Source organism: Pseudopodoces humilis, chromosome 10, assembly GCF_049639895.1.
Source record: "Pseudopodoces humilis isolate 2021_Gansu_Grassland_sample_001 chromosome 10, ASM4963989v1, whole genome shotgun sequence".
Lineage (NCBI taxonomy): Eukaryota > Metazoa > Chordata > Aves > Passeriformes > Paridae > Pseudopodoces > Pseudopodoces humilis.
Window position 1 is genome coordinate 22,535,904 of NC_142209.1, and position 16,635 is coordinate 22,552,538.

A 16,635-nucleotide genomic window follows, 5' to 3' on the forward strand; every position below is an offset into this window, starting at 1 on the left:
AGGTTTGTTGGTGCTACTGACCACAAAAGAGAACTAGTACAAAACATAGTTGCCAAAGAAATTAGGACTTTTTCACCCTGATGGGAAATGTCTAAGACAAAAATATAGACTCTCCTTGTACCATGCAGATTACAAATCATTCCATCCCAGCCTTCTTTCAGTACATTATCCAATACAAAACTGGCAATATATGAGAGTCTGACCCTAACAAATAGGAGTTTAAAAGTTGTACACATGCCTGTGTATTTACACCCATTGTGCACACACATTTATAAATAAAAGCTGTATCACTAGGTTCAGATGAGAAACTGGTAGATGTTAACTCCCCAAGTGTTTGGAACATGCATCTGTCACAGGCTCTCAAGGTGCCTCTGAAGAGCCATGTTAGAGCAATAAAAAATGGGTATAAAGAAGTGGTATCTCCTTTTGATAGCCATTTCCTAAGCACATATGGATTTTCACTTTTCCCTTTAAATACTGCCACACTTTGGACTACAGCCATTCCATATAGGAAAGACTACGCAAGTTAAAGAACAGCATGTAACACTTCTTAGAGAAGTACTTGTTTTGTACATGTACCCCAAAGGGAGAATGCCAGAAAAAAAAACCCCAAACACCAAAAGAAAAAAAAACAACCCAAACAACAAACCCTAAACAAACAAACAAACAAATTTCCTTTAAAACTCACACTTCTTTTAGATGCTTTCCAGGTGTGGGAGAACTACCCACGTGCATTAACTCTATGTGGTTCAATGTTGAGAAAAATTATTTCAATCTACAACTATTTTACAGATCAACAGGTATGTCCATATGTTGCATATTTGTGTATCAACATAATACAAGAAACTATTTTTAATGTACTCTAAGTTTCTAATGCCAGAAGTGTACTAACATAAAACACCCAAGTCAGAATATGGCCCAGGCTACAAGAGTTTGCTCCCCACACCAGGTGGCACCAGACAGCTTTAGAGGAAACCTTTCAAGGCCAACATTCCCAAGCAGACCTGGGACTCAGCTTTTCTCGTCTTTCAGAGTATTTCTAGGTACTCTATAATACTCTTGCATCTTCTGTGCTCTTCCTCCTGAAGGAATTTAAGAAGCCTCTAAATGTTACATGTAACATACACCAAAGAAATTATGTATATGTACGAAGTATGGCAGCCATAAATAAAAAGTTGATGGCTTTTCATATACTATTAGCAAGTTACAAACCCATTCCCAAATGTACTCTAAATTTCCTCTCAAGATATTGGGGACAGAATATATAATATCAGGCACTTTAAGAAACAGCTGGGTTTTTTTACATTCTGCAATGCAAAGTATAGAGCATTGCTCCAGACTAATTTTCAAGGTTTGTGTAAAAACATTCATAAACCATAAATAAAACCAGATACAGCCAAAACACCAGTTCTCAAAACATGAAGCTTTTTCTCCTCTTGCTGTGAGCATGCAGCAATGTTTGTACAATACAGACACTTACCTTTTGGTTTTCTTTCATTGTTGTCAAGGTTCAAGAACTTTCTGTCTCTCTCTGAGTCCTCATTTCTGAGGCGATTTAACATTTCCTCCAGTGTTTTGACAATATCAGCAAATGAAGGACGCAACTTTGGATCCATCTGTAAATGCACATAAATCAAATAAGTCCATGTGTGTTTTTCCATTTTTATTCTGCTTACACAGTGGATAAGGAGAGGGACAATCTGAGGAAACTGAGGAAATTCAAAATGGTTTTAAGTGTGTTGTCATCACAAAAAAAAATACAGAAAGAAGGGGGGAAACAGTATTCTATTACACCTCTCACATTTAATCATCAATTTGTAAATATTCTATGAAGAGGAGAAAACTTAAATTGAAAAGGTAGGAAATTGTCAGATTTATGGCTTGTGAGAGGGGTTGGTTGGTTTGCTTGAAACAGCTTGCATAGTTCAGGATTTCTTTTGGGACTCTAGTTATCAAACACAGATTATGTACCAATGTTATTTCAAAAGGATTACACAAAACAACATGGCTATGCCAGTTTTTAAAAGATTGTAATTCTTCCATCATCTCCTTGTGGCTTTAATTAAAATGCAACTAAATGGCACTGCTGATCTTAAAGCTGAAAATGTTGTCTTTTTCCATCTGTTAATTAGCCATACTACTCAGTGTAATGGTCTACCTTGTAAGGAAGCAAGGGTGATTATATAATTTGATGAAGTTATAAATTAAGAAAAAGAAAAATCCATTTTTCCCAGGTAAAATATTCCCTCTGCTCATCAATATGTATTAGTCTGTATTTCCCAGCATGTATTTATTTATTCACTCCAGCACATAGATCTCTAAACAAAGTCCAACACTAAAATTGTACCACAATTCCTTTAAGCAGTAATATGGAAAGCTTTTCATCATTCTGAGCATTGACTCTGTATATTTGTCACAGGCTTCACTACTGTAGGCAGCAACATCTAATTCAGCAGCCGAAAGTTAACTTCATTCCAGTAATAACAGTCCTGTTTGACCTGATTGCTGTTTCCAGCCTTCTAAAGGCTTTTGCAGAGTGGACAAGCCCAGACAGATCTCACCTCTACAATGGGAACAGTAGGTGCTTTGTATACAACAAACCCCAAAGACCTCCCTGATACTGCCCTGCAGGTTGTTTGAGATGGATCTTTCTGAAGAGAACTGGTATGATCAGCAATGCACAAATACCTTCTAGCAACAAGGGAGAAAGTGCTAAAAATTCATACCTACAGTAATAAGAACCAAACAAAGAAACCACACTTGGAGATCTCAAGAACAGCAAGAAAACTGTTCTAAAGCAGCAGCTGGAATTTCCTGGCATTGGAAAACATTTTTCTGCATCCCCTATTTCTGAAAGAGTAGGGCAGGGGCAACACTGAAGCATGCACTGCACTCTGACAAACTTACTAATTTGGGAATCTTAGGGAGCTGTTGTAAGCTGCAGGAAGTTAGAGGAAGTAAAAAGAGCTCTCCAGCTATTTTAATTTGTGCTAGGTAAGATCCAAGACAAGAGCAACAATGGAAAAGTTACTCAGAATGGTATTTGCCTCTTCCATCCCTGAGCAGCCCAGATTCTGATCAAATGGAAAAGAAGATTCCTTCTCAAAGCAGCTGATGCCAACAGCTTAGCTCATCCTGGTAAGCTTTTTGCATGGTCATTTATGATTACACTTCTTAAATATTCCCACAAGTAGACTTATAATTGTTGGGTGCTTGCAGGTGCTTATTTACAAACCTGCACAGTTTAAAATAGTAAATTAAATTTTAATCCACTAATCATACGTGTCAGTTTTTACTGGTTTTCTTAGGGTGCCTTAAAACATATTTCCTGGCTGTAGAAAATCCCAGTGTTTTGCACATTAGTTCAGCTGGGCTATACAGTTCACACCTTGTTGACCTATTAAATAATAAAAAGCTACATAAATGTCCATGTCTCAGAGAAAATTACACCAATCACCTCTTACTGAAGCATAGCATGCTTAAGAAGATATAACAAAGCCTTATCTGTTTACTCCATTTTCCTTCTCCTAGGTGAGTGGTATGTGAATTCCAGCATGCCCCACAATGAAATCAGCATATTAATGGCTGGATCACAAGACAGTAATTTCCATTGCAATTCAGCAAAGGGATATTTATTATACAGGAAGCTGCATTTGGCAATAATGAGTAGGAGAAAACCCTTTTTCTCTGAGCACACCAAATTCTTATATGAGAATATAAGGTCACTGCCCCTTCCTTCTGCCCCTTTACTCTGAATTTCTGAGCTGAAAAATTGCTCTGAATCATGCACCATGTGTTTGGATGCAGTACCATTTCTGGAGTCTGCAGGTGGGAGCTGAGCTTTCCAAAGTCAAATCCTACCTCTAACCAAACCCTCTAGTGCTCACATAATCAAAGCATTTCATAAACATGAGTGAGATGTACCACTCCAGATGAAGCAAGCTCTGCGGTACTAAGGTGAAATAAGAGAAAATAAGATTTAAGTAGCTTGTCCATAGTAAGTTCCACAAACACTTTTAGAATTAAATTATGCTATGTGGTGCCAAGAGCAGCAGTCATTGCCCCCATTCTCACCTTTCTACCACTCTCTCCTTGAGCATGGCCTTTTGTACTCATACAAAGTAAAGAGAGAGGTCAGGTCAAAAATAACCACCAAAAGCACAAAGAGATGAGACTTCTTAAAAGCACTCACTTGGACACAATGCTGGCATCATTTCCAGCACAGCCTGGTTGTGAATCCAAGTTCTGTGCAGTAAAATTTTTCAAGTTGCTTCTACTTAAGTTGAGCAAACTGGACATCCCCAACTTCAGCTGAATGTGGTGGAAGCTCAGGTTCTCTTATTTTATATTAACTGGTTTACTATACATTGGTACTAGTAACTCTGTTACAGGATAACCAGCAGAAGAGATCTACTGCCCTCGAGTTTTTACAATAAGAAGCCAGGAAGGTATCTTCACTATCATAATTTTACTTGAATAATTGCCAGAAAATTTTCTCCATACAGCACATGGCCGATAGCCTTACAGATATTAAATCATTTCAGTCCAAGTTTGGATTTTTTGACACAGGCTAAGGATTTGGATGTCAAACCCCTCTTCCAAAAAGCACCATACAGACAATTTAGAATACTGTAATGCCTGCTCTTGATTTGTTTGCCCCCTCGGCTCGTAAGAGCAATTCAGTCCTTCCTTCATACCTCAGTAGGTCTGCACACAACAACAGCTGGATTCTGTCAGCCCAAGGGTTAGCCAGTGTCAATGGCATCCAACTGGTTATGATCAGCCTGAGCAGTCCGCAAGAAGCTGTTTAGTGTGCCAGACCTGTTTGTTTGGTATGGGAGAACACAGAATTGCAAAAACGCAAGACAGACCTTTTAGCAAGGGGAAGGGAAGAATTATAAAAACTGAAAGGGAATTCATGGGTTGTCAGAAGGTACATTGTTCTATAGGTAGGCTTTTCAAGTCTCTTCTGTAAATGCTTTAAGCTTTATCTTCAAAAGCCAGAGGGATTTAGACAACTCCAGTTTAGGCTTCTCCCCTTTAAGTAAGATACTCACGTTACAGCAGTTGAAGGCTAGCTGGAGAAAGTCAGGAGGACAGTCTCCCACCATGTGCTGGAAGGAATCATAATCTAATCCAAAATTCTGTACAAACGACAACAAAGCATAGAGAAATAAATGAGGTCTTCCATCTAGCTAAAAGCATCTTCTTTTTAGGGGGTCCCTATGTGAAGTTATCAGGAATAACCATGAACACTTTTCTCAGCAATCACATAACAGAAGTTTGAGAAAACTTCATGCACCTTCCAAACTGCAGCATTCCCAGTGGGGATTACTGGTACAGGATAGCTGTAAGAGAATGGGCTGACATCAAAGCCCATCCTTCTTCCTGGATTCAAATGCAATCCACAGCACTTGAAACTTTGCCTGTGGGGATTTGGAAACAATACCATATACTATGATGTTTCACTGTAGTGACTTTCATAGTTCAAATTAAGAGCCTACTCAAAAACAGAGGCTTTGCAATGATGGAAATGTATCAGTAAATACAGCTAACTTGTCAGTGGATGGTAGACTGGTTATACAAATTATCTGTTTCCTTAAGTGCATGTCTATAAAATTTGAAGGGCAGACTAGAAAAGAATCTTTTATTTATTGCAGTTCAAGACCTAAGCAATTTTCCATTTTCAGAAAAGAAGGGGGATTGACAATTTGGAATAACCCTCACAGAGGGTCAAAAGCTGCCCTGTAGATGGGACAAATAAAGAAAAAAGTATCTTTAATCAATTATAGCTCAGATCCACAGTACTTAGAAGACTCCACACAAAAATAAAGGTGAACCCATTTTAGCTGCTGTTAACACAGCTCCCGCCCCTTTCACAAAGGGGTGGTGCTTAGTGCACGTAGAGTGCCAAAAGTGCCTCTTGTGAGCCTGGCAAGAAGTCTTTATGAGCTATCACTCCACAAAAGGAAGAGTTTGCATTGCAATGCTCTCTATGTCCTGCCAGTTAGGGACAGAAAGGATTCCCATGAGCATTGCAGCTGCACAGTCTCTGAGAAAGTGTCCTTAATGGAGCTTCCTACAATAACAGCATAAAGAGCAAAAGCTTTTTACAGGCTATTTTTAATGTCACACCTATTCATCTTATCTTTGACAGCAGTGGCAGGAGTTCTAAAGGCTGAGCCCTTATCATGGCAGACTCACCACCTCCCATCAATGTTATAAACACAACCACTTACCTCTGTTCGAGGGAGATAGTCTGGGTCTGCCTGTATTCTCGCTATAATCTCACACAGAATTATGCCATAGGAGAACACATCTGCCTGAGAGAGAAAAAGAGTAATAGACACATGGATCAGCTATGAATACTCAGCGTTCTTATCTGCCACTGAGTTTCTCCTTACTCCAAATGGCTATCATGAAACAACTGAACAACAATACAACAATGAACAACTGCATTAGAGCTAACATTTTTCATGTGAAGAAACCCATGCTCACACAAAGCATTCCTATTGCACAAATAGCAGTGAAAAATTTAAAATTCTTTCAAGAAAAAAAAAAAAGAAAAACCCATCAAACCACTCTTAATTCAGCAATGCAAAAATTTAAAACATAAAGAAATCCTTCCTTGCACAAAGAATAGTGAAGTTCCATTTGATGTCCTACACATGTGAATAATTAAAAACATAGCCAAAACATGACATGCCCATATATCACTGTGGTTAGAAAAGCAGGTTTAGAATACACATGATTCACAGCGTAGCCCGAACATTAATGCTATTTTTAAATAAATTACATTTTCCTCTTCTTAGTTCAGTACCTCTGGAGAAAACTGTCTTTCTAAAACTTGAGATATCTAGCAGCACTGTGTATCAGGTTTAATTTCCATGACGTTTAGTAACCACTTATCTGACTATCTCGGGAGCTGCACAGTTCCTCAAATTTCCACCCACCTGAATTTTTCAGGTAATAAAATTTAGGAAAACATGGAATACAAGTCTACAGGGCAGAACATGAATCCCTCATCCCTTACATATCAGGCTTATTTATATGTCACCTTTCATGCTGATGAGGTACAACATCTGCTTCATCTTTACTCCTCCCTATGGTAGGGTCAACGAAGAATGTGGCACCAAAGGTTTGGTTACCTTACTATTAATTTAGGTCACTATTAATTATTATTATAATTTATTAATTAAACTTCTTTAAAAAAAGCTTTGAAATGGTAATCATTACATTCATTACTGAGGCAGTTACCGCTTTCCTGCAAGTTAAAAGTACCACCAATTAAACAGATTATTAACTACTAGATATAGATAGGTACAGGATGTGGGCTTTATTACAGAAAAGCTGCACTGGCAGAGCTGAAGTAATGGAGACAAAATCCTGTGTAAAGAAGAGACTGATCAAAAATACCATTTCTAAAACCCAGTGTGATCTGATCCTCCTCTGGAAGAAACATTTCCCAATGACACAATCAGGAAAACTTAAGAAATACCTTTGGAGAACATTTTGTCTTATCAAGGTATCTTACCTTAAGAAAGGCTGGTTTATTTTTTATACACACTCAGAATTGTGCAAGTTTACATACTGACCTTTTACTCCTACCCAGATTTCACTAGTGTACAGTCAGGGAAGCAACTTCACTACATTTCTCAGACTTGGTTAAATTAAATTGTGTTAAGTCCACAGAAAATTACTATGTTTCAGTATGTGGGGTGTTTCAGAATAGAAAGAGCATAACAGAGAACAATTCTAAGGCCAAGTCTATTTCCATACAAGATTAAACACCATGAATTAAAAATATTAGCTATTTAATTCTCACTCTCCATTAGTATGAATGATCTACTGAGTACAGAAATATCACAAGTAAAAATAACAGTAGATTTAATATGATGGAAATTCTAAATCCTGCATACTGCTACAGAAGAAAAACATTTGACAACTAACTGCATTTATATCATGTGCCTACCTTTTCATTGTAAGGCTCATCTCTGAGAACTTCTGGTGCCATCCAGAAGGGTGAACCCACAACTGGTAACTTCTCACTATATAGATGTGGGATAGTTATGGATGGGAGGTGGTAGGAGAGAAGGAAGAACAATTAATTAAATGCTCAAGCATTGCATTACTACTAACTTTCCCAATCAATTACTTCAATCAATTACTCATCTTTTATTTCCAGTTTTTAAGTGCCCAGACACTTTAAAATAATGTTGTATTTTAAAGTCACAGCTGTTCAATAGTTTTTATTACCTAACTCTTGGCAGATTTGACTCTTTCATCTATACATAAAAAGGTTTGTGGACATCAGTTTCAGGCTAAATGCCAAATTCACCATTCATCCAGCAAGATATGCAGGTATCCATCCCTAGGTGTAAATGCTGCTCTGAATGAAGTCAAACTTATTTATTATTAAAATAATAAAGAACTGAAAACTGTATTTTAAAAAAAATTAAAGATCAAGATGGACCAGATGAATCCTTTAATATGGAAAAATTAAAAGTAATCAGAATAGACCCAATTTGAAAAACCTGCAGTATCCATAAAGCTGAATACTGGGATCTTAAGAAAGCTCCAGCCTGTCCCCCAGCTGATCTTGAGGGAATTGCTATTCAAAAAAGAAAAGGCCTCTGAAGGCCTCAAAGTAGCACAGCTTGTTACCAGCAAACTGGAAAGAACAAAGCTGCATTTGAAAATGGAAGTAAAGCTAGATAAAAACAAAATAGTGGCTAATTTAGCGATTCTATTATGTTACTGGTTTTGGTCTCAAGCTACAGTAATTATAATCTCAGTTTTCAGGGCATCTCAAAGCTGGGTATTAAGGACACCTTAAGGAAGGCACCTGTAGTGTTACACTGATTTTGTGATGTGCTCATCTGAACACAGCTGAGGCTTTCAGCACCTCACAGGGTGCTCCACAGCAGCTACAAGATAGTGGATCTAAAAGCTTAACAAAGCAAATATCTTAATTTAAAAACTACTGATAAGTACAGCCAATGTCTATTTCACCAATATTAATGTAAGCCTTCAGATCTCTCAATATATGGTTTTAGGATATGTACAGTTTAAAAACTGTGCATAGCTGAGATCAACTTTTCTTGTTTTCTTTGCAGTCAGAAGCGCTGGAAAGCTTTTATTTATTTGACGCAGAAGCACACACTGGAGAAAATTTGACAGCACATTTCACAGTCAGAATACTCTGCAATACACAAGTCAATATATAGAGAGAACAATGAAATCCTTGTCCTTCATCTCTCTAATGGAGGGATGACAAAAGGACTATTTCCAATTGTGACAATGGCTTGTGACAATGGCTTGTGACAGTCCCCTGTGCATTCCTCAAATGAGTTAAGATTATAATTTCATCCTCGGGAAAAGAAAATGGTGAGCTACTGTTAGGCAGTAATTTTATAATTAATTTTATTTTACTCTGTTGTAATCCTGGATCTTAAAAACTAACCCAGTGGTTAAATAAGAATAATGCTTGAATGCCACTTAATATTGTTTATGAAAGTACAAAGAAGCTAAAGTTGCTTGAAATCAATGAATGACATTTATTACAAAATCATCCCAATCCAGAATACTGGACAGTATTTTTGTGTTTGCTTTGTGTTTCAGGTTTCTTTAAACCCCAAATTCCCAAATACCAGCTTAAAAGCTCTACCAAAAAGCTTGAACAAATCCTTTAGTGATTGGAGCATTTTTGAAGAATAAATGTCACCACTAAATATCAAAATGGACAGTAATTAAGGCTGGAATATTTTGGCTATCCAGCCTGCAGCTCCAGACTGAAGACTGAGGGTATTTTTTGAAAATTCTGTACCAGAGTGTAACAACAGCCTCAGGGATCTGGCTCACTGGAGCTTCTGACCTGCACTTGTACTAAAACTCTCACTCCATTTAGATTAGCTTACATACCTGTGATCAGGAATTTTCTCTGCTAAACCAAAGTCTCCAACTATTGCAGAATATCCATTCTCATCATGTTTGATTAAGCAGTTCTGAAAAAAACAAAACAAAAACCAAACAGAAGAGTTAATGTCTGGGCATGAAACCTCTATAACATTCCAGATTAAAAATAGATAAAACAAGACTACAAATATAGTTTGGAAGATATTCATCTACGAGAAGCTTTTGTCTGAGAGCAACAACCCTTTTCCCTCATCCTCTCCCTGCACAATCACATGCCTGTCAAACTTAAGATGCTGCGAACAGCCTTCCACTTAGCTAATAATCCACTTAAAAACTTGCTGAGAAGGCAGGCAGCCACAGGCAGCACATACCCTGCTAGGTTTTAACAAGAATTAAGGTGATTTAGCTCCCTTATGCTCAAATATGCAATACATGCTGTTCACTATGACACCTTACATTTTCTCTTTACAATTTGCCTGTACTTGACCAGAATACAAGATCAGAGCAGACACTAAATTCCATTATTTATTTTGCTATATTAACTACTGAAAAGGAACTCCTTGGTTTGCAGTACTTCTATCAGAAAATATAAGACGTGACCAAATTATATGTGCTTTTAGAGTCTCAAAATCCTTTATTTTACAGTACATCATAAGACAATTTAAGAGAAAATCTAATAGGGAAATGCTGTCAGTCTTTTCCTTTCAGATGTGCCCTCCAGTGTCAGGATGGAGGCAAACTTAAGGACACACAGATAATTGTGCTCTAACAGCATCACATCACACACAGGATAATATCGATTTCTTTTTGTTATTTGTTTACAACTCTGAGAAATACGCTTTCACCATTCCAGAACCACATCTTTTCCCATTTCACCAAATGAATCTATAGATGATTCCCTGCATTTTTTTCTGTCCTGCAATAGGTGGAACAAGACAGAGAATTCATTCCTTTCCCACATGCTTGTTCTGTATCCTTCTGCGGGCAGTACAATAGCAGTGACAGGCAGCAAACCCACTGACTCCTACCGAGCGGTACCCTGCATTAATTAGCTAAACAGCAGGAAACACCTTCTGGCTTTATTGTGCCTGGATATACAAAAGCCCCTCACTGACCCCAGCGCATTAGTTTGTCTGTATAATGCAACTACCAAGAAAAGTGAGTCCCTTGTCTAAAAGATCAAGTTCAGGTCATCACTGTTTACATTATTCAGAGACGACTGTGGCTCAGGCCATGAAGTGAGTTTTCTTCCTGCCAATTAAAAGGTTAAGCGAGCCACTCCTGTGATCATGTAAAGAAAATGCATGCCAACCTCTTGAAATACGTCAGGCTCCTGAGATGCAAAGCTTTATTTGTTTAGCATGACTCAAGTATAATAACTACAGTTAGTTTGGGGATTCATAAACATGTACCAAGTTAAATCAACTGTGCTTGCCCAAAGAGCAGCAAAGCTTCTCAGTTTCGGGCTTTGTTATCTTTTATCAAAGAGTGCATTCATTCAGCTCGCCTCTCTAAACATTTGGTCACTGTAAGTGGACTAAAAACTGAGAAGGATAAAACTACTGAAAAATCTTACTCAAATGATTCAGACAAGTAGAATTTCATTGCATACCACACAGAAACAAGTCCATGAGGACACCAAAGATTTTGCAGTGTTCAAGAAGGCTGATACTATTTTATGCAGAAAAAAATTCAGGTTACCTTTCTGCCATAGATATCTCAGACACTATGATTCTTAATTCAACTTTTTTTAAAAAAAACACAATAATTCATAGACAGTAGTTTCAAAATGTAGATTTCCTTCTTGGATTATACTTTTGATTACATTTTATTAATTTTGAGAAGCAAGACTGCAGTACTTAATTTTACCTTCTGGGTTTTATGGATTATTGTTATATTGTTAATAACGCCTGGTCTCCAAAATTTTGAGGAAACATTTACATCCCGACTAGAACTATTTTCAGTGTAACTAAAAATCTGTCTACTGATCTTAAGATCCACCATAATTTACAATGCTGCTTCGATACGAAAAGGAAACTTAAATAAAACATCATCCTGACAGCAAATATTCCTTCAGCTTCTTACCAGTATCTAATCGCATCCTGTTAGACAGTGATACATCAACTGAAGCTGAACAATCCTACCCCCCACCATACCCCAGGCAGTCTCAGCTTTCAGGTGCAGCACTGAACTATTATACAAGTAGGTTATTCCTAGATAAACCATACATTAAATCGATGCTGCCTGACAGGTCTGAGCCCCTTCCCCAATGAGCAGGATTTGTCCACAGCAGAGCCAGGCTCCCTTTCAGTGCAAGCATTTGGAGAGACCCCACAGCACAGACACCCCACTGCTGTGGGGTCCACAGGTCCTGCAAGAAAGGCCACTCCATCAGGACAAGGCACCAGTGGAAAGCCTCGGGCAACATTCCTGCTGTAGAGCACTGCTGAGGTGTTCTGCTGTGGTGGGCTGCACAAACTCTTTTCTCTCATTAGTGGGCGCTTGTCTTTTGTTTGCACATGAAGAAGTGCTGAGTGTGAATTTAAATTCATTAGGATACATATTCAAATACAAGAGTGACTTTTTTATTCATACTTAAATCAGCCACAGGCAGGTGACATGTACCATACAATAAAATTGCAGTGTCACTACAAATGCTCACTGTAGTGAAACTAAACTGATTTAATTCATCTGGGGCAAATTTTTATGTAGCTAAGCACTGATTTCCTGGAACCCAGAAAGAATGAAAGCCCATTCCTAGCAAAATCAGTAGTAAACCCTTTCTACATAGTCCAGCATGGTCAGATGTCACTTCTCCACCCTGTACTGTTCATCTGGGACAAGGCTGTGCAGATGGTAAAGCTGCATTCTATGCTTAGATTCTCCAAGAAGACACGATGAACCCTCAGCACCACCATACTCCTTCTCCACACTTGCCACCCTAGTAATGCCATTACACAACGCTGTGCCAAACCCACAGCACAGATAATGGGGTTACCAGATTTAAGATGCAATTCATAAATAGGTGACATAACGCAGCCCACTGTGGTTCACGTCCACTCAATGAAAGATAGAAAGAATTCAGAGTCTACCAACAAGATAAATCAAGATCAAAAAGGGACAAAGCTTCAGAATTTATAATAAAAATAATGTTTAAATACATATATATATATATATATAAAAGGTTGAAAAGAGCTTTTAAATTTAATCTAGACATGGTATCTTAGTAGGAAAAGTACAATAGTACAAACTGCACTGCTTCTTCTAACAAAGTGATACTTCTCACTTTCTGTAAAAAAATAGTATATCAGTGTGGTGTGAAGAAGTTCCATTAATGGATTTTAGAGCAGATATGCAAGAGTTCAAACCCCTCACTAGTGCAAAGAGTCTCTCAACAACTGCCCATGAAATGAAATGCCAAGCAGATTCACTTCACGAACTTTGAGAAAGCACTTTTGACTTACTATCACACTATTTGTATAATCTACAAGGCAATAAAATTTGGTGACCTTTTTTTAATTTCTTTCTGGACCTCTACAGACAGGGATGTTCTTTCTTTTGGCAGCTCCCACAGTGAAAGAGGGCAGTATTTGACTTCAGTTGAGTTTTCGGGCGTTTTTTTTTCCTCCCAAAATAGGGACCTCATCAGTCATTCCTGAGGCAGTCTCTTAGTAAAGGCAAGGAGCTCTGTACATGAGTCTGAAAGAGTTAACAGAGCTGTTTATGCAGACAGATGTGAAATAACATAAAGCCCCCTTTGTGTGTTACAGGAGCTTAACATCTGCTTTGCACAGCATAATCCGAAAACGAATGCAATATTCTACTCTCCCTTTTACATAAACAAAAATTAAAATAGACTCAAGGGTTTCAGAGTTAAAAATAAGTTGCTTTCATGAAGAAACACCATAGTTTTTTTTATATTACATACAAGCTGAACTGAGAGATTTCACTGCAGTCCAGAAAACACAGAAATGCCACTGCAGTGTCACTTGCAACTTTCTGATGATCGTTACCAAATTAATATTCTTAAGGGCCAATTGTGGTGTATCATCTGTTTTAAAAGTGCTATCTGCTAGGAGAAACTCCACTGAGAATTAAATGTGTAGAACAGGAAGTTCACAGTACTAGAGACACTTTCGAAACTATTATGCTTAAGGGAAAGATTCCATTTGGTTCCTGAAGAATCAGTAGAAATTTAGTACTGAGACCATCATTAGAAAAAGCCACCTGTAACAGCTGATTTTTTCAGTGCAAGCCCTCTCCTGCAGTGCAAAATATCCAAATGAGCTTATTCCAGCACAAAGGGGACCTTGCAACTGCAGCACCAACATATCAAAGGTGCTATTCACGGCCCAGAGTTTATACTGTTTTAAAGAAGCAAACAGCATACAAGATAGGAAGTCAGGGTATGTCACTTTGAAGCCCAAAGGCAGTGAATTTATGTTACATCAGATAATCCACAGTAATTGCTTACATGCATGATTCTGTCCCATAGTAACTGAGACTGCTCCTCTATCAATGAGAGAAGGCTGAGCCATTACACACTGTGAAGTGAAAGCAGATGTTGGCAGGAGTACACACACATACACATGTGTTTATATGCATGTGCCCAGAGATCACAATTTCTCCACAGATTTTATCATCAGTGGAGTTCACAATGTTCCCTAAAACTGCTCACAACCTACTATTGATTATAAAACCTTGTTTTCAATTATACATAATTCTGCAGAACTAAAAGGCATTTGTTTGAAAGTTTGCCTGTTTGCTTTTAATCAAGAGTTCTGGTAGTGGATTTTTAGGGAGGGGGTGTAAACTGTCAAAATATCAGTCCATGGCATCATACTGAATTTGGCATGTTCTCAACTAGAAACATGGTGAGACCTCTGTATAAGATCTCCTGTTGCCACCTTTGCAGAGAGCAGACTGGGAGAGAACAGTATATGCTGCTGAGGAATTTGAGAGCACAACAAAAGTGACAAGACAGAGAATATGCCTAAGCTAGAGACTGGCAGGGACCAAGACCATAGTCCTGAGCCAGAGAAAAAGAAGCAAGTACTATTACAAGGACAGAAGAACTGCAAGTACAGCAAATGGGTGGTGGTGGAAGGGATCAAAGCTAACCTGGAGCTGCAGAACGTGGAGAGAGGCTAAACATACTATGGCTAAACATACTAAAGACCAAAACACAAATATAGACTGGATAGTCCTGCATCAAGCAGGAACAATAGGAAGAGAGTAAATAAAGTCAGCCAGACTAGGAGTTTGATCAATAAGATTGTGGGGCAGGAACTGGGAACAAAAAGAAGAGAAAAAACTCTATGAACAAGGATGAAATAAATGCCTGACCAGAGACTGGCATTGTATGCTAGCAGAAAGGATTGGATAGTAACAGAGCAGGTTAAAACTTTGAAAACTGGTCAGATTCCTGGATGTTCACTTCTCACTACCAAAGAATCTCTCTTGTTCCCCTCCCCATTCCTCCTCCATAGCAAAAACATGCAATGTATTTTAGCAATACTAAAGTAGCAACAAATACAAATTAAAAATACTTCATTTATTAGTTACTGTAGTAACTACAGCAACAGACACCCTTACCATGAATCCCAAGCTTCCAACTCTAAAACAAAGAGCAGAATACCATTTTTGCAAAAACTGGTAGGAAGTTGTACACAACAAACACTACATCAAAAAATAATATTGCATGAAGGATGGAATGTAGAACTTCTGCAACAACTTTCCCTTTTCCCCTTATGTATACATATTTAGGTAACATCCTTAATTACATGATCACACCATTTTCCACCTGGCATCCATGTGTTTTAATACACACAAAGGATTCATGCTAATGGTGAATTGAGGCTGTACATAAAACACTTGGACCACTACTTTCAGGACTCTCACCACTCCTCCCACTGAAACAGTAGGGTGACAGAAAGGCTGAGAAGATATGAAAGGAAAGTCTGGACTGCAAATGAAGCTCTTCTGTCCTGTGGTTAAGACTACTGCAGTGTTGCCCTGGGATTTTGGCCTCCCCCAGCATCACAGAAGGATTCTGTAACAAGGAAGCTACCTTAGCAAAATCTTTCACAGATTGTTACTTGTCTTGTGCTTTCTCTGCCTCCAGGGGTCAAACCTGACTATTTTATAAATACTGCAATGTTTCAAACTGCCTCTGAGGCCAGCAAGCATACCTCTTTGAACTTGAACACATAAAATGCAGATACTTCAAAGTCTTAAGGCACATACCCAATATTCACCAATATTCTTGTTATTAATCTGTTATAATAAAGAATCACCTTATTTACCTCCATCATCTCAGAAGTACTCTAAGTATAATTTTACTTGTATTAGGACAGTCACTTGCATAAGCTGACAAGGAAATCAATAGTGTTTCCAGAGCAGGGTTTGAATGCAGTGCAAATACGGCATAAACAAAGTGTTGAAGAAACTCTGTAGCAGTGAGACATTTGTTTTGAGGGGTGAGGTACAAAGGGATTTTGCTATATTCTTTTTCCAGGCTGGATACTTCTTCCCCAAACATGGCTATTTTAACTGTAAGTTACAACAGCCAGAATGCTGTAAAACCAAGTCAAACTGAGAAAAAAATACATCACAATTCTTCTATTGAAACACTTTCACAATATGATTTCTGTTTTAATGATTGCATCTTCTTCAACTAGGATTTTCAGAATTAAAATTAATAACCAGAGCTCCTTGACA

The 16,635-nt window shown here is 38.0% G+C and overlaps 1 protein-coding gene across 3 annotated transcripts in view; it reads right to left on the bottom strand.

Annotated features, from left to right (window-relative positions):
* The window catches only part of TESK2 (testis associated actin remodelling kinase 2), a 79,892-nt gene that overhangs the window by 5,733 nt on the left and 57,524 nt on the right, over positions 1 to 16,635 (bottom strand). For all 3 annotated transcript variants that reach the window (XM_005521106.3, XM_088060296.1, XM_088060297.1), the window contains 5 exons: positions 9,922 to 10,004; positions 7,973 to 8,048; positions 6,240 to 6,323; positions 5,058 to 5,144; positions 1,481 to 1,616 (listed from right to left, as the gene is read on the bottom strand). In XM_005521106.3, coding sequence (XP_005521163.1) covers positions 1,481 to 1,616; positions 5,058 to 5,144; positions 6,240 to 6,323; positions 7,973 to 8,048; positions 9,922 to 10,004 — 466 coding nt within the window. The remainder of the gene's footprint in view (positions 1 to 1,480; positions 1,617 to 5,057; positions 5,145 to 6,239; positions 6,324 to 7,972; positions 8,049 to 9,921; positions 10,005 to 16,635) is intronic.